The 23,645-nt window shown below is 39.9% G+C and overlaps 3 protein-coding genes across 6 annotated transcripts in view; 2 read left to right on the top strand and 1 right to left on the bottom strand.

Annotated features, from left to right (window-relative positions):
* The first annotated feature begins 211 nt into the window (after nucleotides 1-211).
* Nucleotides 212-13,841, top strand: sestd1 (SEC14 and spectrin domains 1). The gene is made up of 19 exons (XM_026375899.1): nucleotides 212-449; nucleotides 1,815-1,884; nucleotides 1,984-2,092; nucleotides 2,677-2,767; nucleotides 2,902-3,015; nucleotides 5,440-5,553; nucleotides 5,651-5,745; nucleotides 5,835-5,890; nucleotides 6,682-6,753; nucleotides 7,205-7,362; nucleotides 8,697-8,819; nucleotides 9,151-9,345; nucleotides 9,442-9,556; nucleotides 9,691-9,859; nucleotides 10,098-10,179; nucleotides 10,267-10,389; nucleotides 10,551-10,742; nucleotides 10,945-11,048; nucleotides 11,321-13,841. Exons 2-19 carry the CDS (start codon nucleotides 1,815-1,817, stop codon nucleotides 11,586-11,588), a joined length of 2,250 nt encoding a protein of 749 aa, XP_026231684.1. The 5' UTR covers nucleotides 212-449; the 3' UTR covers nucleotides 11,589-13,841.
* Nucleotides 13,842-13,978: 137 nt separating this feature from the next.
* dnajc15 (DnaJ (Hsp40) homolog, subfamily C, member 15) lies at nucleotides 13,979-16,718 on the bottom strand. Its single transcript, XM_026375906.1, has 6 exons — nucleotides 16,582-16,718; nucleotides 15,557-15,608; nucleotides 15,351-15,424; nucleotides 14,873-14,949; nucleotides 14,718-14,788; nucleotides 13,979-14,519 (listed from the first exon to the last, which is right to left on the bottom strand). The coding sequence occupies exons 1-6, from the start codon at nucleotides 16,687-16,689 to the stop codon at nucleotides 14,449-14,451; spliced, it is 453 nt and encodes a 150-aa protein (XP_026231691.1). The 5' UTR covers nucleotides 16,690-16,718; the 3' UTR covers nucleotides 13,979-14,448.
* A 5,149-nt stretch (nucleotides 16,719-21,867) lies between these two features.
* Nucleotides 21,868-23,645, top strand: part of plekhm3 (pleckstrin homology domain containing, family M, member 3) — a 35,586-nt gene continuing 33,808 nt past the window's right edge. For 2 of the 4 annotated variants that reach the window (XM_026376482.1, XM_026376479.1), the window contains exon 1: nucleotides 21,881-21,915. The gene's annotated coding sequence lies outside the window, so the exon portion shown is untranslated. Of the gene's footprint in view, nucleotides 21,916-21,952; nucleotides 22,015-23,645 lie in introns of those variants that run through there. The other 2 variants (XM_026376483.1, XM_026376484.1) reach the window with 2 other exon arrangements.

Below are 23,645 nucleotides of genomic sequence, written 5' to 3'. Positions count from 1 at the left end.
CTTAGATAAAAACATAACATCTAAATAATTTATGTGACTCAGCTAACTAATTACTAACATAATAATTTCAACTCTAGTTGGTTTATGGGCATGTATTGTGCGAGTAAACAACTTTTCATTTTTATTAAATCCAGCCTCGTCGCCACACGGGCTTTTATTTTGAATGCCGCGCTACAGGAAGTCAGGTTTTTGTTTACGGCTTCACTGAGGCTGCGCAGAGCAGCGAGGTCCAACGCCTGCTTTCTGTGTTTCCACTGTTCACAGCAAACGGAGAACAAACTGAGACCTTCAGTGTTTATTTTAATGGAAAACAGATCCAGTTTCTGCTGATAAATCAGCCTGAGAGGACGAGGAGGAGAGAGGAAACGCTGCAGAGGCGAAGGAGAGACAGAGGACAGAGCCGGAGGACAAATCGGGACAGTGTAAAATGCTGCAGATTTGACTGAAAGGTAAGAAAATCAGTGGTCAAAGCTAAAAACTGATCGATCCCCAAGTTGTCGACATTGTTGGATGGAGACTGCGGTGAGAGAGGTTAGAGCCGCAGCAGCCGCAGCCTCCAGCCGCTCAATGTAGGTCATTGTGTCTGTGGGCCGAGCCGAACCAAGCCGAAACAAGCCGAGCCGAGCCGGGGCCGTGCCGTCCTGCGGCTGCAGCCAGGCCCCAGGCTGCAACGACAGGAGGAGGTGGAGGTGGAGGAGGAGGTGGATGAAGGTGAAACCCTGCAGCAGGACACACAGACTGACTCATTTCTCATCACAAATCCTCCAATTAATGACGAGGACAGTAACATCTGGACCAAAAGTAAAAGTTTAAAACTTGACACAGACTCTAAAAGTCAAAATGCTGCAAAAGTATGAAAGTATAAAAAAATGCAGTGCTAAAATATGAAATCTCACTTGAATTCTGTTTCTCTTTAACATTATATATCCATATATAGGCTGTTCATGGCTAAAATAAACCAACAATTAAAGTTAAACTTTAAGGAAAACTTTTTTTATTCAACATAATTGTTATTTACATGTATTCGTAATATAGCTTGGCAACTTCAGGAAGACTGTGTAGTTTGATCAGATTTAAACTTAAATATGTATAGAAAGCTTTTAAATGGGCTCCATTTGTCTTGTGAACCACCCAAAACTTTTCCTACGTTGGCAGAATATTTTCTGCTCATGTAGGATTACATCACACACAGAAGGAAGCTGGTTGGAAAAAAGAGTTTTCACTGTAATTATAGAAAAGAGAAGCAAAGAACAAGTACATTTTATAAACACAAAGGCCATTAGAAGTGCACTTTTTACAATATAGCATCAATTTACTATAGTTAAACAATACACAGATATTAAAGTAACCAACCAAGTGTTAGAATGTAACTGAATGGTTTATCGACTGTCTGCTTTAACTGCACAGATAAAACGGGCAATAAATCAAAAGGCTGAGCTAAATATGAAGCCAAGAGTCTGAATCTGCTGGGAGAAATGCCAGGTCAGAGAAAATCCTTCTGGAAAACCACTGTGCTGTCTCTGTAATGCTCCGGTAGCTCTTCAGCTGCGGTTTGTTCTGTGTCAGTGCTGCTTCAGTGTTTAATAGTTATCCTATAGTATTGCTGTGTTGACTTGTAGCATGTTTGTCATCATAACTGATAGATTTCTGTTCCTCCAAATCTAGTGTCTGATATCATGAAACACTGGACTTGTGGACTAGCCTCCAAATAAAGTGTTTGGGTTTTGCCTCCTGTATTTTGCATTAGCATTGTGGACGTTATCATAGGCTGTGAGGACAGGAGGAATAATTATTGTGTCTATGTGTGTCTACAGATGTCCAACGTTACCATGGAAGCCACCACCATCCTCCCCGTCCTCAAGAAGAAACTAGCGTTTCTGTCGGGTAAAACACACAGAGATAAAACACGTCTACATGTGTGTCCTCAGTGTGACATGTAGTTTTCTCACTCATCAGATTTCTGCTCTCTTTTTCTGTCTGCAGGGGGCAAAGACCGGCGCAGTGGTCTCATCCTGACCATCCCTCTCTGTTCAGATCAGACCAGTATGGAGGAGCTCAGCGCCACACTGGACTATCTTCTCAGCATCCCCAGGTACACACACACACACACACACACACAGGCTGTAGTAGCAGTACTGGCAGCAGTGGACATGGTCTGGTATGTGTCTGTGTACAGTTTTGTAAATCAAAGATTGTTTAGTCTGGCTTTTTAATGTTTTGGACGTATTTGGGATGAACTTGTCACTGAGGAGCTCCTGGATCTGTAGTTTGCATCTTGGAAAGAATCCAGCATGTTTAGCTGGTCTGTAAAAGGCTTATATGGTTGTTCTGGTTTACTACAACTCGGGTCTTAACCAAATTTGGCCTGAATATGTGACAACCATGATCATAAGATGACCCCCACCCTTTCCTGCATTTCCATATTTGCGCATTTTCTTAGTTGCAACTTCTGATTTGGAAAGTGTTTGGATGTGAATGCACCCTTCAGATACTTCAGAAGCCATTTGCACATTTATCTTAGTCTTTGGAGAAACTATTTATTTGATTAGATTTTATTGGGTAAAGTCTCTTTGGATGAAACTCAATAACAGGAAACTCTGTATGTAAATTCTGGTGTGTGTTATTCAGACAGTGAATGATATCCTTGTTCTATAAAATACTTCCTCTCTCTCCCAGTGAGAAGTGTAAAGCTCGCGGTTTCACTGTTATTGTGGATGGACGCAAGTCTCAGTGGAACATTGTGAAGACTGTGGTGCTCATGTTGCAGGTACAACACACACACATTTACTATCCCTCATCGCCCTGTACAGAGAAACATGGCTCCCATTGAGAACACGAATGGCTGCTTTACATTGTCGGGATATTGAGGAGCTGAGAGTGATGATGCTTTTGCTGTTTCAGAATGTAATCCCAGCCGAGGTGTCGCTCGTCTGTGTGGTGAAGCCAGATGAGTTCTGGGATAAGAAGGTCACACACTTCTGCTTCTGGAAGGAGAAAGACCGCTTGGGGTTTGAGGTGAGTCTCTCAGCTGCTGTTTGCTGAACTGTTTCAGGATAAACACTCATTAATGAGGTAAAAAACAACCCCAAGTGACAGCCAAAGACTTAAGGGCATCATTGTAACTGGCTATCATCTGTTTTCTGAGTACACAGTATGTAAAACAAGCAGGGTGTCTATCTGTCTCAGAAACTATTATATGGATGCCACAAAACCTAATTCACATTTTTTCTTTAGAAACATCAACATGTCAGAATGTCTCATTAACATAATGCATTCCTGAGACTTTTACCCTGACGTTAACCATTACGACTGAAGTCGAATCTCAGCCCTAAACCTAATTCTAACCCTCTTAACGTCACTTTGTTTGTTGTGAAGAGCAGTCAGTGTCCTCCCAACAGTGGTATCGAATAAAGACAAGCCCACAACTATAGAAAGACATGTACACACATGCTCCTGCACTGTCTTGTTACCTGATATCCGACAGAGAGAAACAGAGCCAGTTATAATAACCCTGAGCATCATTAACTGTCCTGAGTGCTGCTGGAAACCTGAGCCAGGATCACTGTGTGTGTGTGTGTGTGTGTGTGTGTGTGTGTGTGTGTGTGTGTGTGTGTGTGTGTGTGTGTGTGTGTGTGTGTGTGTGTGTGTGTGTGTGTGTGTGTGTCTCTGTCTCTGAGATTTTCTCCTCCTCTATTACAACAGATGGTTTTACTGACAGAGATCAGTAGTCACTGTGACCCAGATTTCTGGCTCTATAGTTGTTGTCATGGTAACCTGAGCAAGTTGATGTGTCTGGAGCAACTTGTAAGTTGCCATCATCATCAACACTGTTTTTTTTTGTTGTAGTTTTATTTGTTTTGCAGCCAGTGCCACTGTGCACTTCAGAAGCTCTGCAATTGGTGCTTTCAAGGACAGTTGGACTTTTAAGAGTTGGCTTTTCAAACACTCAAATTCACATTATTCACAGTGTTCATACTAAATGGATTTAGAAAGTATAAATATTTGGCACTTTGATGAATAATGTGCAAGGACTGAATCTAAGAAAACATTTAATCTTCTACAGTTTATTTTAATCTTCACACTCCAAACACACTTACTGGAAGAGAGTTCACAGGGACCGTGTTGAAATTTTACTCATCTAAACTATGGAGTGTGTGTTTGTACGGTATTTCCCAGCAGGGTGTGTGTCATACAGCTGCTCTAAAGTCTGACCCAACACACGCTGTGTTGAGTCCAGTTTCTCTGACATCATCTGCTGCAGTGACAACTGTAAGACACAGTCACCACCAGCTGTCTTGTTGCCAGCAACATTTCACACAAACGCAGTTAAAAGCGTTATATTGAGTGTTAAGACAGAGAACAGGACAAAACACAGACACACAAAAAGTGGTAAACGTCTAAATTTTGAAGTTAAAGCTAAAAGTGTTTAGTTATTCTTCAGTGAATCTTCTGTAAAACCTCAGAGCGGCTCACAGGAAATTTATCTTTATTTAGAAAGTCCCAGAAAAACCAGCTCGTCTTGTGATCCAAGAACTCTTGTCTTAAGAATTTGTCCAAATGTTTGAGTAATGAGTCAGAAAGTTCCCTGTAAAACAGTGTTTAAGGTTAAAGTGAGTTGTGTTTGTTGTTCGGTGATATTTAAAATGTTTGTATGTGAATTAAATACTTTAGTGCTTAATTACTTGTGTTTTTCTGAAAAAGAAAAGAAAAGTTAATATATGTAGAGTCATTTATTATTTCAGTGTTACTGTTTTTTTAATCATCATTTGTTTAATGTGAAATTAAGAGTCATTCCCCCTGTGAGTAATTGATTGTATTCATGCTGTGTTGACTTTGTTTGTGTGTAATAAGTAGTGTGGGTGTTATGTGTTAGTATAACGCGTGCAAAGCAGGTCAAGGCATGAGCAAGCTTTAACATCAGCTCTGAGATTAAACAGAGTGAGAGGGCTGGTCGATCCAGGTATCATGTCACCAAAGCTGCAATTTGAATTACGTCACATTGACTGTTCAGCCTGATGATTATAGTTAGGTGAGAACTCCACTTTCACCTGTTTGAACTCCATGTGTTCTGAAGTCTTTTGTTTGCAACAGATTTGCTCTTAAGAGCCACATACAGGTGATTCATGGGAATTTGTGGCATTCACCAAGGCACAATTTTCTGTGATAAGGGTTCTTCAGACCTGTAGTACAAGACTTGTGCAAGTATTTCTCCACCCTTGCGACTCCTTTTATGCCTTTTATCTGATTCACTTGAGGGTCTAAAAAAAGTCAATGTGAAAAATGTAAAACCAAAATAAACTTAGTGTAAAATAAATATTCTAATCACCATATGACTATTATAGAACTTGACATTTAGGATAAGGCTATGAAAATGTTCTCATTGTTTTTGTCTTATTAGTATGATTAGTACTTCATGTTGGTTTCTGTGCTTCCTGTCAGGTGATCCTGGTTTCGGCCAATAAGCTGACTCGTTACATCGAGCCCTGTCAGCTGACGGACGACTTTGGAGGAAGTCTGGACTATGACCACAACGACTGGCTCAACAAGAGACTGGTCACTATTTTATCCAAATTACTTAAACGTCTTTTCGCTGTTGAAACCTTCTGATCCGTATGATCACGGTTGTTTTTTTGTTTTTTGTTTGTCGCAGGTTTTTGAGAAGTTCACCAAGGAGTCGACGTCACTGCTGGACGAGCTGTCGATCATCAATGACAGTGACAAGAGCAGCTCGGTGGACAAGGACAAGTACGCACACGCGCACACAAACGCACAGAGCTGTATTTTAAGATGTACTAACAGTAGACAGAGCCTGAGGTTTTTTCTGTGTTCTGCAGATCAGCTGATTGTGCCCTCCTGCCGTCCTTCGACCCTGAGACTGTCCTGCAGACCGGTAAATATCATCTTATTTAAACCCCTCTCTGACATGCATATCGTTATACTGTATGAATGTTATTTTAATGTTTACATTTTGGTCTGATGCCTCAGACTCATGAAGCCAATATATAATGGTAAATACTAATAAATAAACTATTGAAAGAATAAGAATTTATGATCTTCTCTGATTTTGGAGAAGTTAGATGAGGTATTTAGAGGGTTTTTAATAATAACGATGGTCAGAGACACCAGCAGTCACAGTCACTGACACCCGGATTTTAACATCCTTAAAATTTGATAAAATAAAAGCTCTGTAATAAACTGTGAAATATGATGTGAATAAGAATTGAAAATTGTGTCTCCTGTCTCATATTCAAGTGGTAAAACATAAGCTCATGCAGTCAATAGAATAATACAGTCGCGTTCACAACGGCATGCTTGTGTTTTTACTCCCACTTGTGGTCTAGAGTGCTGGGCCGTGACTGAACGACTTAGGTCTCTAAGTGTCTGGCAGGATGGGCTCAGCTTGACCTGCAGGGAGGTGGCTGTAAATAAGAACTGGAGCTAAATAGACACTAGGGATGGGTGAATGATGGATGGATGGATGTCTGTGTTCACTGTGCTGAACAGTCTGTGTCAGTGTGTTGCGTAGAGGTGAAAGGAGTCTTTGTTTGTGGTACCACCATCCTCCCTCTACCAGCTCCTTTCATAATGTATCAGCACGTACACAAACACTGATGCATTATTGTCTGATGATTTTTTTAAATCTCAAACCAAGCCTCTCTCTCTCTGTCTGTGTGTCTGTAGGTCATGAGCTGCTGTCGGAGCTGCAACAGCGTCGTTTTAACGGCTCTGAGGGAGGAGGAGCAGGACAGGGAGGTGAGAAAACAGCTGTCACTCAGCCAGATGTGACTGTGCTAGACCACAGTATGAATGAATCAATGGCACTTGTTAAGTTTTTTGCCTGTTTTCTCCTCCAAACTGAACCACATGTTGTATTTCCCCCATGTGGAAGTTCAAGATTTTATATTTGCCAAACACACTTGTTACCTCAGAGTTTTTTCTCTTTTCCGCTGATGGTAAAATGTTTTAAAGGTGTGTATAAGTTGAAGTAGCTAAACAGTAAAACAACTTGATCTCACTGTTTCCTTATCAATCTAATGACAGTGGGACTAAATGCTGCTAGATGAAGAATATGCTCTTTGCCGTTTACATGTTACAACCATGTCCTTACAGACTGTACTGATATTTAATGTCCTGCAAATGAAAAGACCAGGTCCTGGCCTATGGCATCGCAGGCTTTCTCCCTGACTTCTCTTTGAATGTCCAGGTCCAGCCTGGTGTCCTATGGAGGAGGAGCTGCTGGCTCAGCCTCAGGTGATGAAGCTGCTGGACTCGCTCAGGGAGCAGTACACCAGATACCAGGAACTCTGCAGGCAGCGAAACAAACGCACACAGCTAGACGAGATCCACACCAAGGTCATGCAGGTAACGCCAACACACACACACACACACACACAATTTGTCTCATTGTGTTAGTGGTTTTACCCCTCACTACTCCTGTCCACATGCTTGACTTAGCTTCTCATGTGACTCTCCTCAAGTAGACAAACAAGGGAATTTCCTAAACATCTAACTATCCCGTTAATAACGGTAACTTATCATCATCAACACACTTCAAACTTGTCCTCCACCCACTGACAGCTCTGTGTAAACATGTAGCTGTTCCTTAAAGCCCTGATTCTGACGTCAGTGAGCAGCTTCAGATCCAGCAGGAGTAGATCCTTCTGTGGTTGTTGGGGTTCCTGCGGGCCCGGAGGCTGATGGGTAGCACCACAGTCTTGGAGTTGAGCCTGGGGTTGTCATGGTAACTGCTACATGTCGGTCGCTAGCCTGAAGGATTTGAGGCGGGGGGTTGGCCTAGTTCTGGATCAAACTGTGTGTGTGTGTGTGTGTTAGCTCTTTAAGGCGTCACTGACCTGATAAATACAATTAAATCATGATACTGACACACACACACACACACACATCTGGATAGACAGTCCCAGATGTTACTTTTTCTTCCTCAACAGACACACTTCATATCTGTCTTCTTATTAAACATCCACAAAACATTAGCTCGCTGCAAAACTAAACTGCAATTTATATTATATTGAGGAAACTATAAAAGTTTTAATTAGAAAATTAAACAAAACAATTGAATAAGCATAAAAACACACATGTTGTGTAAACTGTGAAGCAAATGTTTGGCTTTATTATTGGAACATAAAGTTTAAAGATGAACTTTTCAGCCTAATATTGAGCCTACTTAATTAAAAACATTGTGTGTACTGTTAAATCCATGGAATGTCCCTGAAATTATGAATAAATAATTATTTATTGATACATTTGACAAATTGGTATTTGTTTATTTCCTGTGTCCTGTAAACTGTAACATGTTTGTGTTGCCACCAAAAACCAAGAAAATTATGAACTGAACAGAAATTTAACTTTATTAAAAACTATTTCTGTAAAAAAAAAAGACACTGACAAACAGTGATGAAGAAAATCTTAATATGATTATGATACAATACAAACATGTGAACTCCATCTGAGATGTGTAGAGAATGGGGCCCCCTGCTGGTTTTTCTGCTACAATGCAGCATAGAGACTCACTGAGATTGAATCACTGAAGACGTCCGGACAAAGTCACAGATGTTAATAATAAAATGATGAGGAAATGATTCAGTTTAGCTGTTTCAGTTTCATGCGTGTGCAGGCTCACTGTCACATTGTAAGGACAACACTTAGTCTGTGTTCTGTGTCTTTATTCCTTCTCTCAGGTGGTCACCTGGCTGCAGGGTCCAGGTTCAGAGCTGCTGAAGACCCACCAGGCAATCGGAGACTCGATTCGAGCGGCTCAGGCGCTGCAGCAGAAACACGAGGAGATCGAAAGCCAGCACAGTGTAATGCAGCACGCTGAACACCCACAGACACACACACCTTTGATTGACAAGGACTAATTGGTGAATCGGATTAAAAAAACAGATCTTTAGATGACACAGTCACTTCAGTCACAGACAGACTGTTGATTGAAAAAGAACAGCAGGCAAGAGAGTACAGAGTAAAGTTATTGTCATGCTCGTAGTAAGATTGATTAGAGAAATGAAAACTCTTGAATAAACTATGGACAACCGTATTCAAGTGAGGGACGTCTGTTGTTGTAGTGGTGTTGTAGTAGATTTAGTTTTAGCTTTACACTGGACTAATTCTGGTTCTGTGTTTGCGTGTGTACAGGAGTGGTTTGCGGTATATGTGGAGTTGAACCAGCAGATCGCTGCCTTGCTCAGTGGAGGGGAGGAGGAGGAAGTTACAGAGCTGAAGGCGCTGCAGCAGCAGCTGAGCGATGTTTGCTACCGACAGGCGGCTCACCTGGAGAGCCGGCAGAACGTCCTGCAGGCGGCACAGGCCTTCCATAGCACCACACAGGAGGTAATGCATGTGTTACAACTATACTCTCTGACATAATGCGTTCCTCAGACCTAGTTTGCCATCACAGCAAACATCTCTGCACGTCTGTCTCTGCAGTTGTCCCAGCAGTTAGACGGTTTACTGGGCATGCTCTGTGCTGACGTGGCTCCAGCTGATGGAGCTTCAATTCAGCAAAACCTCAAACTGTTGGAGGAAAAGCTACAGACAGTCGGTTTGTGCCCTTAATGATACATCTCGTGAATTTTCCTCCAGAGTTATAGTTTTTTTTTAGTTCATACACTTTTTATACCTGCACCAGTATTAAAATTAAAATTCCTCTGTGACATCAACATCCTCTTGTTGCAGAGGCAGGTCTTTCTTCTCTACGTCAAAAAGGGGGATTGGTACTGGAGCAGATGTGCAGTCAACCGTCGTGGTCCCTGGAGCCTGAGACTGAGAGTCCAACTGGGGAGCAGCAGGACAACGTTCAGCACATCCAAGCTGTGATGGAGGAGATGCAGCTTCGCAAGCAGAGGTAACTTTTTTCCTCTTTTTCTTTTCAGTGCAGAGATCAACAGAGACACACTGAGGGGGTTTCTATATACCTATCTACTATAGGACTGTGAGATCAGATTCAAACAGCTGGAGACTTAACAGTCATTCCACAATGCCTTTATTTCTATATCTTGCTCCTTGCACACAGACAGCAGCTCTTTTACTGTTACTATTACGTTAATGAAGCCTTTAATAGCGTGTGTGTGTGTGTGTTGCAGGTGTGAGGACATGGTGGATGTGCGAAGACTGAAGATGTTGCAGATGGTCCAACTGTTCAAATGTGAAGAGGATGCATTACAGGTAGGACATACAACAGTGACACACACACACACACCTACACAGATGCTCCACTTATACTGATGAGGTGGTGTGTGTGTGTGTGTTTAGGCAGTAGAGTGGCTCAGCGAGCTCTTGGACGCCCTGCTGAAGACCCACATCAGACTGGGTGACGACTCTCAAGAGACAAGGACCATGTTGGACAAACACAGGAAGTTTGTGGACGTAGCTCAGGTGAGACACAGTATTTAGTAGTAATTACTTAGTAGCATGGCTGAAAATCTAAACCTGCTAACTTTAAGATGCAATAAACAAGAAATGGTTAGAAATCGAAACAGTAACAGGCAGTAACTGTCCCTCTGCTCGCCTCTATGTCCTCCTGTATGTTCTTACAGAGCACGTATGACTATGGCCGTCAGCTGCTGCAGGCGACGGTTGTTCTCTGTCAGTCTCTTCGCTGTACGACGCGCTCGTCTGGAGAGACGCTGCCAAGACTCAACCGGGTCTGGAAACAGTTCAGCGTCAGCGCGGAGGAAAGACAACAGAGATTGGAGCTGGCTCTGAACTTCCACACCGCCGCTGAGAGGGTGAGACAGGCTGCAGAGAGACCTCACTGCGTATAGTCTATATAAGTACAGCTTGATCTGTGCACGGGCAGCCTGTTATTATCGGCTAGAATTCACTAGAATATCTGTGGAAATCAAGTGAATATGAATCGTTTGAAATACCTTATTAAAGACTATCTCAACACTGAAAGCTTAATTTGAGTACGTGTTGCTACTGTTTCAGGTGTTCCAACAGGAATGTGTGGAGGCGGAATCCCTGGATGAAGTCGACTCTTCAGGAAAAACTCTGCTGGACAGATTAACCATGCCTATTATCTTCCCTGATGGGTACACATACACAGACAAGCTTTGTTTTTTCACTTAAGAAGTTTGTTTATAGGACACCTAACCTGAGCTTTACTGCAACAATTTCATATTTAACCTCAATCTCAGCCTTAATCCTACATTAACATTAACATATTTTCAAGTTGATATTGTGAACTTGTTTGCAAACAGTTACCTTGTAGGAAGCTTTAGGTGGCAGATGTGAAATTAGTAATACTAGCTTGTTATCTGCCCTACATAATACACACTCCTAACCCAACCTTTCATCGTTTTAGGAGCGAGCAGTACTTTGGAAGTCCCAGCGACACAGCAGCAGCGGTGGAGGGCGTCAGAGAGCGCCTCCTCCTGGTGGAGGAGCGGCGGCTGCAGCTGCAGGAGGCGAGGCTTCATAATGACGACGAAGAGGAGGTGCTGAAGGGGCAGGAGGCGCGGCTAGACGTGATCGGAGAGGAACTGAGCGAGAAAGAGGAGCAAGACGAGGAGGAAGAGGAGGAGGTGGGGCAACAGGATGAAGAGTCTGAGAGAGCTACACAGGACTGCTAATGCATGACGTTAAACCGAGCAGCCTTAGCGAAGCTTGTTAACGAAGGGCTGCTGATTAATTTCCACCGAGACCTCTGATTGGTTTAACCCCAGCCAGGAAATCCATTGATTGGTTGCTTCTGTTCCACTGAAGCAGTGGATGATTTTTACTGCTGCTGTTTGTCTACATTAAAACTACATTATCCATCAGCCTCACTGCTCTCACTTCCTGGAAGAGGATAAAGAATTTGGAAGTAATTCCTCCATCGTGCTTTACGACCGTGTATCTTACAAGAACATGCCCCTCGAACTGTTTTTCTGCCATGAAGCGATCCTGCAGATTTTCTTCCACATGAGGCGCGCTGGATCACAAATGTAAAATACTGGAATTATTTACTGTAACAATTAACGTCTCTGGATGCTCTGTTGATGATGATCGACTGTAAAATAAGCTGGATAAAAATACTCCTAACATACGCCTAATGCCACCTCCTCCTCCTCAGCATGCCTCCTGTTTCGCCTATGAGGTGGTGGATCTTCCATGGTGCTAACATGGTTTCTGTCTGTGCCTCCTTCAACTTGTTTCCTTTATTGCTTGCTCGCCTACTTTTATTTTCCTCCGTTAACTGAAGATGAACTGAGTTGCCACTACAGGAAGTTAAAGGACATTTCCCCCGTGGACAGACATGGGTGCATCACCAGTACAAACAAGCTAAAGGATTCTGCTATACTAACTGAAAGATATGATTGTTCCTATAGCAGAAGAGAAGGCAACTACAAGTCCCAAAGAACACAAAAAACAACAAAAAAGTCAATACGTTTAAATTCAACATATCCAACTTATTCCTAATAGTATATTTAGGTCATATTGTATGTTGTATGTGATCATAACTTTCTACTACTGAGGGGTTGGGAAGACGATAACATGAACAGGAACTTACTTGGAGCTTCCCATAGTCTGAATTTATAGGGTAAAGATCAGTTCTGCTTTACTGTTCCATCGAGTTTTCACTCTTCTGTGGAGGTTAGTTGCTCTTTAAACTTGATTTGTGCCACGTTTACACAGGTGGCCTGTGCAGTTTCAAGCATTTATACTTTTGCAGTGCAGCACAGTGATGTACTGTGTCTGTGTCTCTCTGCAGTCACACAACAGCCTATTATTGGGGCTACAGCTGTTCTCCTTCAACTTCCTGGAAATCGATATAGTACTACCTCCTGAGAGGTGCTGATATTTAGCTCCCAGAACTTGTTTCCAAAGCAGTTTGAGGGCAGTGGAAACAAATGCAGAACCTGAACCTAGAGGGTAAAGTTAGGTTTCTGCTTCCTGAGGTTCTGGGGTGAACACCCACTATAAAAAAGGAGGAGACACCTATAGCATACTGCTAACTCCCATTTAGGGACGAGAGTAACTAGAATATCATGGGTTGATGAGAAAAGTGGAAAATAATTAAGAGAATTTAAAAATATTTCTCACTTTATATTTCTCAAGAGGATAAAAACATGTTGTCGGCGTCTAACAACAGATGGGGCTGCAGTGGTTAGATCCCTAGATAGTGCAAATCTTGGACTAAAAAATGTGCGTATGTCAGGTTTGATCTGTTAAAACACATTGGATTCTTAAAGTATTTTATATCTCAACAAGCTACTTTGCTGTGTGTGCCCATTTTGACTTTAGACTGTGCTAATACAATTTTGGATTTGGCAAAACATGTAACATTCAAGTAACTTGAGAGTAAATTGAACTCAGGTTGATTAATTTTAAACCTCTCTGACTCTGTACTTTAACACCGATTTCAATTAATAATTACAAGTGAAATCTTTGAAGGTTTTTTGGCAAAAAAGGTTTTTGATATCATTTTGAAATTTCAGGCCATGATCAAACATTTGTTGTTGAAATGCTTTCTGGGGCTTGTAGTCAACACAGTTTTAATATTAATGTAGGATGCTAACATTTTCGACCACTTCGCTGTGCTAAAGAAACCCTCAAAGCCTTCATGATGGAACTCAAACTGCTCACTTTGGTCCAGACTGAGGTGACCTCTAACCTCTGCTGAGAGTCTACAGATTGGGTGCAGTGAGACAGGTGGTCGTTTGCCAACATGGTGAAATCAAACTCTGTTTTACTGTAACTGGTTGCTGTTTTTGACCAGTAACTGTTGCTGTAAATTGAACTGCTAAATGCTGCATCTTGCTTTCTGTCCTCTCTGTCCAATAACATAATACCATGATGATCAATAAGACATCCTCCTCTGAATAAAGAAGCATTTTGAATAATGGCTTTAAAATTATTACATCTTGATATAACAGTAAATATAAAGTGGACGTTCTCCTGACATAGCATCATTTATAAAAAATCAGCTAAAAGCAACAACATATAACATCGACTTAAATATTAGCAAGTGACCCACAACTATTTTTTCAATGGATGTTTATTTAAAAAAAAAACTATTCACCATTTCCTGTGACTGTTTAACCTGTAAATATCTAGAATAATATTACAATATGTATTATTCTAATTAAATAGATCACACTGCTATGGAATACTTCACATGTTGACAAATCATTAACCCTGTAGTACTGTGATGTGATAGTTACCACCAGAGGGCGACTTTCTTTTCCCACTCACAATTATACACTTTAAAATGACCAAAAGTAATTTTAGTCAGTATCCTGAACTCCTGGTTTAAATACATGTTTATAGGTGCACAATTTAGAATGATTCAAAGTAAGTTGATGTAACTTGTGACACTCGTGAAACGTTGTCGTCTTCCAGGGGTCAGAGTGGAGATTCAGGTGTGGTGCAGATGATGAAGCAGAACCACAGAACTGAGTCAGTGGAGGGAATGATGGAAGTCTTTAAAGTATTTGATAACAATGCAAGTCATCGCCGGGTCTCCTTGTCCAAAAGATCTTTGGCCTCATTGATCTTAGCAGCGAGATACGGTGACCCACCTGCACACACAAACAAATTTTATCTGATTGTGATCAGTCCTCTTTCCTTTCTTTTAACAGGCTTATATCCGAGCTTATATGTTTTTGTTTTTTTTATTGTCTCTTTAACAAGACGCCAAAACATAATACTCCAGACCACTATAAAAATTAGTAGCTGCAACAAAAAAAGCACCTTAAATACACATGACTGAAGCTCACCTTTATCTGGATGGTTCAGGACCATAATCCTCCGATGTGCCTCGCGTACCTTGGCCTTAGCACTGCCTGGGCTGGACATAAAACAAAGAATAAATCAATGGAGCCAACGATAACACACACACAGAATTATGGTACTTATGGTAACATTCTGTTACCTGATTCCAAGAACGAGGCTGGCCTCTCGTTTGGACATCTTCGGCTCAAACCCTCCTTTATAATAGGTTGAGAAAGCCTAAGGTGACAGAAGAGTATTAGAAACTTAATTATTAATAGTCTGAACCTGAACTAGAGCTGTCCCAGAAACTTAGAGATGCGGCTAACTTAGTTATGTTGTCCCTTTTTTCATTTCAATTTATCAGAAAATATGAAAAAATACTAGTGCTTTTCCTGCATATGTAAATTTAAGGCATGTTAAGCTGTTCTTTGAACCATCTACTTGTAACGAGAGCCTACACAGTCAATGCACTGATGAACATGAGTCACAGGAAACAGATTAGACAAGTGCTTTTCAGGACACACAAGTTTTTGTTCATTTCTGGCTCTTCTGGTTTAAAATATCCAAATGTTTAATAATTGGAGAATGCGGTCTAAGATTAATTTAACAGTTGTAAACAAATTTAATTAATTACTCACAGATGTGGGCATCTTCTTAACTGTTTCAGAGAAAACTTGTCCAAGAGGCTTCCATAGCTGGAATGCGAAGCGGCCTGTGGATCAAACATAATAAGACAGACAGACGACAGAGTAATAATTTGAACTATTTGCTTGATGATTCATAAAAACTTGAAAAACAACTTTAGCACATGCACATACAGATTTTACATCAAGCTTTTTTTTACCTGCAAAACCTGCAGCAGCCACACCGAGACCAACTGCAATCAAAGTCCCACCCTGTCACAGAAGCAAAACATCCAGCATTTAACAGACTACTTATAACAGGTTGTATAACACATCTGGATGTTTGACACTGTAGCTGTTTCCATTGTTTCTCACAATGATCAATCACAGGTCAAAATAGCTGCCTGCTAGGTTTTAAGTGAAGAAAAAGAGCGGACACATATCAATCAAGGTTTAAGGGCAGAGAAAGGTTCGGAAGAGCTCTGTTATCAGCAGGTTTTTGAAAATTGAACCGAGCGTGTGGAGGTGGGTAGGTTGTTCGTCCTTCGTGGAACCACAGAGCTGAAAAGTTCAGCCTGGGATCTTTTAAGATGAGGGGACCACAAGACGTTGTTCCCTTTCAGAGCGCATTGAGTGAGAGGGATTTTAGACCAGTGCTTTAGACCAGGATGAGGGAGTTCAGGTAGGACGGTGCTGTTGAGCTGACCACTTTGGAGGCATAGGTCAGGACTTTGAAAGTGATGCAGGCAGCTACAGGAAGCCAGTGCAGAGCTACTATTCTGTATCTGTATTTCTTTCAAATATAAACCCATTTTAACTTGAAAGAAGCCGATTAAGCATCTACTCTCTTGTAACTAAAACTAACATATAACATGACTTAGCTTAGCTTAGCTAGCTGCTTCCCACCTCTGGTTAGCTCATATTTACATTAGCTCAGCTAACTACATCTGAAGCTGTGGACATACTGTAAGTTTGGTTACAGATTAAGCTAGCTCATGTGTTTGAAAATGACATTTAAATAAACCAAACAAAACTTCTTTATACTAAAACTACTGTAAAAGTAAACACACCCACCCTTTACTTAATCTAAAGCGTTAATTCGTTACCTAACTAATGCACCTGATGTAACAGCAGTCAACGGTGGCGGTCATTGAGGTTACCTGACACAAACGCTAGTAGGTAAAAAACACATTGCTTTGGTTTGACATACTCTACAAATGTCTTCAATGTGAAGATAGATACTTACCAACCGTCTGTCTATATCGGCGTCGCTCCTAGCATTTGTTTTTGCAGTGTATTCAGCATATCGCATCGTGTCCCCTCCATCCATGGTCACTCCGCCGGTGTTCGCCATGTTGGCTCCTCTGACGGCACCAGAGCACATCCGGTTCGAACTTTCAAAATAAAAGGGACTTCCTGTCTGACTTCCAGCAAATAATGGATCAGCTGAACTGGGAAGAACTCTGCACTAGAGGACAAAACATTAAATGCATTGTTAAACAGAGAATTACAATAATTACATTACTACACCACTTGATATTTTGAGTTTGAGATCTTAAAAGTTCTCTAATTCAATCTATGCGGTTATTGTTACTTGCCAGTGGCTGTAACTAAATGCATTTATTCAAGTGCTGTAATTTCTAAAGTAATGTTTGAATTTTATTTAGCTGCAGTTCAGAAGGAAATATTGTACTTCCCAATTCACTTCTTTTTTATGTAGCTACCAACATTTGTGTCTTTCTGTCTCCAAAATAGTAGTTTAAAGTGCTTTGCACCCCCTTGAATCTGTCCTATTATTATATAAATAATTTCTGCTAGAAGATTAGGATATTTTCACTTTAAATAGGAAAACCTTTATTAAAGAGGGAAACTCTGATACTTGCACACATAGTTCATGAGTGTTTGTGAGAATGTGATAAATTGAACCTTTGAATCATGAAGTTTTCTCCTCAGCACTCTAACTTTTACACTACAAAAATATAACACTTTGTGCACAAATATTAATTGGTAACTATTGGTGTGATTTGTTTGTGTGTTTGTTAAGTTAACATAACACTCAGAAAATCAGAGAAATTGTGTGTCCAAAGTTCAGATACAACACAATCATACATGGTACATCATGTAGTTAAATGCTTTTAATGACTGTGAATGTAGAGAAGATGGCGGTATCATTATAAAAACATGTTATTGGACAAATAACCTAAAATTTGTTTGTCATCGTACGTGTTGTGGACTGCTGTATTTTGAGAAGTAAATTCATCAACGTTTGCTGCTGTGTTCGGGCTTTGCAGCTGATGAATGGTGTGCAGTATGCAGGAATGTAGTGTAGTGCAGTGTAATCTTTTTTTAAGGTGTAATCCATTCATGTCTCAATTTCTTTTTACTAGTTGTTAGATCCATTCAGTCTCTCCTGTTGTCTACCACATATTCACCTCCTGTATGTTTCAACAGTGGCTCTTTGATTTATTCTGCTTCATCCTTGTGCCACTAGATGGGGCTATTGAAAAGTGAAACAGTAAGATTCATTCATGTTCTGAACAAGGATAAATATTTAATTTAGTGTGTTGTATTGACAGTTTTTAATAGTTTTGTCTATATTTGCTTTAGTTCTTTTATTACACTTTATTTCTGTTTTCTTTTAAACATTACATTTTATCATATTTGCATGTATCTTTGTGTGTTTAATCCATTGTTGGGTGATATGTGTCTGTTGTTGTTTCATTTTGTATTTGTGTATGTGTACAGGTGCACTCTGTGGCCCTTGTGGACCCTCCTTATGATTAGAGATCCTGCAGGAGCCTCGGAGCAGGGAGCAGCAGCACAGAGGAGCTGAGTCCTGAGCCTGGAGCTGGTTTCTATTGTCCCCAGTAATTGGATTTGGTCTGGGAGGAGAGATGGCTGCCAGTGAGAGGCTGCAATCATTAGGTGTGAATGAGACGTGCAGTGTCAGAGGTGAACACACACACACACAAATTGGTATTGGTGCTGGTCAAACACACACACGTGTCCACATTTGAAATAGCTGTTTTCATATTAAATGCCGTTTTGACTCAAGCATTAGAGCTGGACAGGTCTGCTGTATCTTCCAGTATCTCAGCTTATTGACGCTGAATAAATAAGTCTGAGCTTAGTCAGTCCTCTAAAGTAGTCTAATCCTGGTCCAGTTAGTTTTTAGACTTGACTTAAGAATTCAGTTTAATCTAAATGTTTTATTACACCCTGTGTCCTTAGTCAAATTGGACCCAGGGCAGACCTTTGGATTGTTGTAAAATGCACTGGTATGTTGCTGACTTACCTACAGCCCATTCCTAAATGACTCAGGGCAAGACATTGAACTGCAAAGTTGCCCATGTGGTCTGTATCTCACTTGTTACATTTAAACACACTACATTAATATCATAAAAGACAAATAAATTAGTATTATTGTGTACAGCTACTAGTTCTCTCATTGTGTTTGTTTGCCCTGGAAACCATGTTGTGTTTGACTTGTATAATTTCTATGTCTTTTTAAATTGGAACGTGCTTCTTCTGTATGCATTTGTTTGTTTTTTTTCCCTTTACTTAGTCTTATTTTAATTGGACATTCGAAATGAGGGCGGCCCAGATCATGTGTCCACTTACAGATTTGCGTGAACAGTAATAAAGGAATAGGGATGGCTTCCTCATGCAGATGAGCAGATAAACAATGATATTATAACAAAACATGGTCATTTTTCATTGTGTGTACTTACAATTGCAACAAACTGATCACTGCACAGAGGATAAACGCTTCTCATTCAGGTGACAACTTGAGATTATTAGTGGTAAAGCTGTGAAAATAAAATAGTTGACAGTTTTTATGCATTTAGCAGGTGCATAATGACACAGAGCCTCACAGAGTAATGCTTCCTGGTAAAAGCAGCACTCTCCCATGAACAAATACATCTATTATGTGTGTCAAAGTGTTGTAATTGCCCCTGTTAAACCTCTCAATTCACATACAGATTTATAATGCACCGGTACATTAGTTACATTAAAGGAAAGCAGATTATTTGCATATTAAAAAAATGTCTTGTGTTTTTTTGTGTGTGTGTGTGTGTGTGTGTGTGTGTGTGTGTTCAAGTTAATCTCAGCGAGGGAGAAACATTAACTGAACACACACACATACACACGCAGTGTTGCCATGGGGACCAAGCAGCCACTCTGCTCTTCAATAGTGGGTGAGCGAGTCGAGGTAGAAGCCTATTGTGTTGTGTATGTTTGGGGGGGTCGGGGTGGCGGTTCGAGAGGGGTTGTGGGGGAGCAGTATTAAATAACGCACTAGACAGATGAAAGCACTGCACGTCCTTAAATCTAATCATAATTTAGTCATCACTAGGAGATGGTATGATCAAAATAAAGAAAGAAATGGGAAAGGCCGACAAGACAGAGAGAGACCTGAGTGCATGAGTCAAGGGAAGACGGCTGTGAGATTGCTGTTAGATGGAAAATGATGGAGCCTCACGGACTGAGACGGTTTTATTCCTAAAGCTGATGCTTATTTGTTGCATCAATCTCTATATCCAGACACAGGCACTTAGCCTTAAAGGGATTTCTGAAACTCAGATGCTGCAAAGACAGTGACTTAGTCATAACTGTCCATATATCCACTTTCCTTCATGTCTTTTTATTTATTTACAATTATGACAAATCAAGATACAACAGCTAAATGGATTTGGTGAGTAAAAAGGCCAAAATGAAACACAATCTTCTCTTATAAATCATGTTTTGGTGCTCACTGAAAGTCGACTGATTTGTCCTTGAAGAGATTCTACAATGAAATGAATGCATGTCAAATACTCAGTGTTCGTATTTGTTTGCTTTGGATAAACATCCAGACTTAAACTAAAAGAATTTAAATAAAAAACAGAAGCTCAAAAGAATCTGCCCATTTCTATCTGAGATGTGGGGCTATTATCCTGCAACAATGCAGCAGAGAGTGATACAGAAGAGCCCATTAGGGCGGCCTTGCCCTCCTCTTCTTCACTTGAGAGAACTTTTTAAACAAATTCAGACAAAGAGCATCAAAAAAGAACGATGCAGACAGGTGGGGGGTCCAACAGGGGGCGATTTTAAAGGGCTTTTGAAAGTTAATATGATAGTTGGAGCTATTGATAATCAGTTATTTATGCTCAAAACATGCAGAAATTACATTTTTATTGTTTATCATGTGACCCTATTGAATCAAGCTCTGGATTAGTATTATTAATAATTAGCTAAACAAAGAAACACAGCATGAAATAATCACATCCAGTACACTGTATCAAGTCAAGTCAGGTTTATTTAAATAGTACTTATCATACACAGCATCAATTCAAAGCAGCTTTGTACGACTAAATGAACAGAAAGTTAATTCACAAAAGTTGTGAATGAGTGAGTGGGATTCACAAACACCCTCTGTTCAGTCTCTGGCCCATGAGCCACCATAAATCATTTTATGATATTAATATTTCTAAATTTCACACTAAAGACTAACATATACAGTGCCGCAGTTAGTTTGTGATACACAAAATGTTATACATCCAACATACTTTTATTAAGGCTGTCTGTGATACTGGAGTTGGACCATATTGATTCACAAATATGTGTTTTCAATTAAAGAAACCTCACTGGCCTCACACACGTCATAGCCACAGGTTGGAGCAGATTTACTGTTTTTCTGAGTGATGTTTTTCTCTGTTGGAGGGTCATTTCAGGTGCCAGGGCAGCTTCAAGGAGCCCATCAAGGAGAACTAAACCCATCTTGGTCACATTCATCTGAGTAAGGGCCTGTCTTGACCTTTGTTTTTGAGACTCAATAAATGCACCAGGGTATTGATCTCGTCTATTAGGGATTTTTCTCCCACATGATAAGAAAAATAGTGGAAAAACTGTGTATAACAGAACTAACTTAGCTCATTAGTGGAAGACTAGGTGACTAAAGAGTAGGTGCAGAAAAAAATGATAAAGCTTTGGTAAAACTTTTATAACTTTAATTTCTGTGCAGCCTTTTTTTGAAATTACAACTACACTAATGAGATTATTGATGATTTTATTTGTCTAACATGCTTTTTTACATAATGGTTTTCATTAAATATTTCAAAGTATATGTTTAAATGTAATGTATGTAAAATCCACAAACAAGGTCAAATAGATATGGCTTATATGATGTCTATGTGACTTGATTCATGCATAAACAATATTGTACAGTAATTAATTCACCCCACCTTTACCAGATGCAACATTGAATTGGTATGTAAATGAATGAATCAATAATCATTATCAAATAACATAGACTTACTATTTACTATTACTAGTTTTAGAATGACATTCATACATAGTGCCAAAGTTCGTAAATGCAGGAGTATTTCTAAAATTTGGTATTGCCTCTTTTAATTAAGTAGACAACCCAAGTGCTTCTTCCTCCATTGGTGGATATAGTAAAAAATAAAATAAAATAAACATTGGTACCTACCGCTTTATAATGAACATGCCATGTCCGGAACCTTTCTCCTGTACCCTCAGTTGCTGGGGACTTTTTTGGTGACGGACTATCAAATGACATAATGGTAAACACTGTAAGGTGAGTCTCGATTTATGTTTTATAGCTTGAGGGCAGCATCGGGTTCACGACATGACAGCACCACATCAGGTCCGGTGTTATCTGATGGGTAGTATTTAAGTGAGTTAACAGTTTGATATCGTATTAAAATGACATTGTTCAAGGATGGAGCTAGTTTAGCGTTAGCTGCTAGCTAACTAGCTCCGTCTCTTATCATAGTACCCGGGGATGAAAACAGGCCTTAGTCACCCAGTTATCTGCCAGGATGGCTAGCCAATTTTATAAATATACAGTTATATATACAGAGTCTTTGCCGTAATAAAGAGCTAATGTTAGCTTGTGTAGTAGCTTCATGTATGTATCCGAGATGCTGACCGTGGCTTCACCTCTGTGAGTGTTTACTGCTGAAATGCTGACTGTGCGTTTATGGATAAATGAACTGAGGAAAACACAAACAGCAACAGTGAAGTCTCAGGTCGACTGTTGTTCATGTCTTGGTAAACTTCACAAGTTTCTATGTGTAACGTTGAAAAGACAAGATAAGCAATTAAAGTCTTCAAGTCATCTGCCACCTGATGTGTAAACATTTTGTTTTTATAATTTTAACTAAAAAATACAAAACCATCTAAAATCTTAAGTGAATAAAAGTGTGGTGACGAAACTTACTACAATTCTTTTTTCTTTCCCAGTAGATTCCAAATAACACTTTTTGGAGAACATGAAAATTAAAGTATGAGATTAACTTTGGAAGCACATGATGCTTTGATTAGATGCCTCCCTGATGGTTGTACCAAGATATAGTGCTGAAACAATTGAACAGTACTCACATAATAATGAACGGCGATAATTTGGCAGATGCAAAAAAATATGGGTTGGTTGGATGCCTATTGTATGAGATGTTCAGAAGCATGACAAAAAGAATTACGTGAAGTGAATTTTGATGAAACGGTAGAACAGGAGATCTAGCAGTGATGAAACATAAGAATGTAGTTAACATGTTTGCTGAGGATTTATTTATGCTTTTGCTATCTGTATTTAAGACCTATAACATGGAGTTTAGCTTCCCAGAATGGACAGATGTCTGTATATTTGCATATACCAAAGACATTTATTGTTACATAAATATGGTTTCAACCATATGTGAACCTCTTGTTCCATGCTGTGATTGTTTTGTGTGTTAGAATCTCAGTTATGAGTTTTTATCAGTTAAAGTTCAAAACCTTAACATGAGATTTTATTAACATTAAAGTTGTAAAAGTAATCTCAGATTTTGTCAGTGATTTTAAATATGGAACATGATGAAGTGTCAATATAGTCTCATTGTCAGCTCAGCTGTGCAAAGCAAACAGTAGTGGAATGATAGGTAACTATTTAAGATTAATTAAATCAGTAGTTGATTTGAGAATCTTTGTTCACTTCTAACTTTGTTCTTAAGTTTATTTCATTAGTTCATTTTAAAAAAGCACTTGAATCTGTGGTTTCCCAGCTTATGTTGGCTACATCGGTTTAACATCACATGTGAGTCAACATGTGTTCAGAGGGATGCTCGATGAGTAACTAACCATGCTGATGCTGCTCAGTTAGGTCAGAACTGCATCTGCAGGCAGATGATGTCATGGTAAATGTGTCAGTGTGTGGTTATGCAGGGTGTTAGATTAAAGCTACAATGTAAATTAGAGTGATGAGAAATGTAATGAGTTAGTGATGCTACAGGGGAAGTCACAGCAAAGTGGCTACCTCTGTATTTTTTT

Source organism: Anabas testudineus, chromosome 21, assembly GCF_900324465.2.
Source record: "Anabas testudineus chromosome 21, fAnaTes1.2, whole genome shotgun sequence".
Taxonomy (NCBI): domain Eukaryota; kingdom Metazoa; phylum Chordata; class Actinopteri; order Anabantiformes; family Anabantidae; genus Anabas; species Anabas testudineus.
This window is presented reverse-complemented; position numbering and strand designations above follow the sequence as displayed.

Excerpts from the sequence above, each read along its gene's own strand:
- dnajc15 (XM_026375906.1), bottom strand. The coding sequence starts at position 16,689 with ATGGCGAACACCGGCGGAGTGACCATGGATGGAGGGGACACGATGCGA. Across the intron at positions 15,609-16,581 it reads CCGATATAGACAGACGGTTG|GGTGGGACTTTGATTGCAGT; the intron begins GTAAGTATCTAT and ends CTTCTGTGACAG. Across the intron at positions 15,425-15,556 it reads GGCTGCTGCAGGTTTTGCAG|GCCGCTTCGCATTCCAGCTA; the intron begins GTAAAAAAAAGC and ends TTTGATCCACAG.
- sestd1 (XM_026375899.1), top strand. The coding sequence starts at position 1,815 with ATGTCCAACGTTACCATGGAAGCCACCACCATCCTCCCCGTCCTCAAG. Across the intron at positions 8,820-9,150 it reads AGATCGAAAGCCAGCACAGT|GAGTGGTTTGCGGTATATGT; the intron begins GTAATGCAGCAC and ends GCGTGTGTACAG. Across the intron at positions 9,346-9,441 it reads TCCATAGCACCACACAGGAG|TTGTCCCAGCAGTTAGACGG; the intron begins GTAATGCATGTG and ends CTGTCTCTGCAG.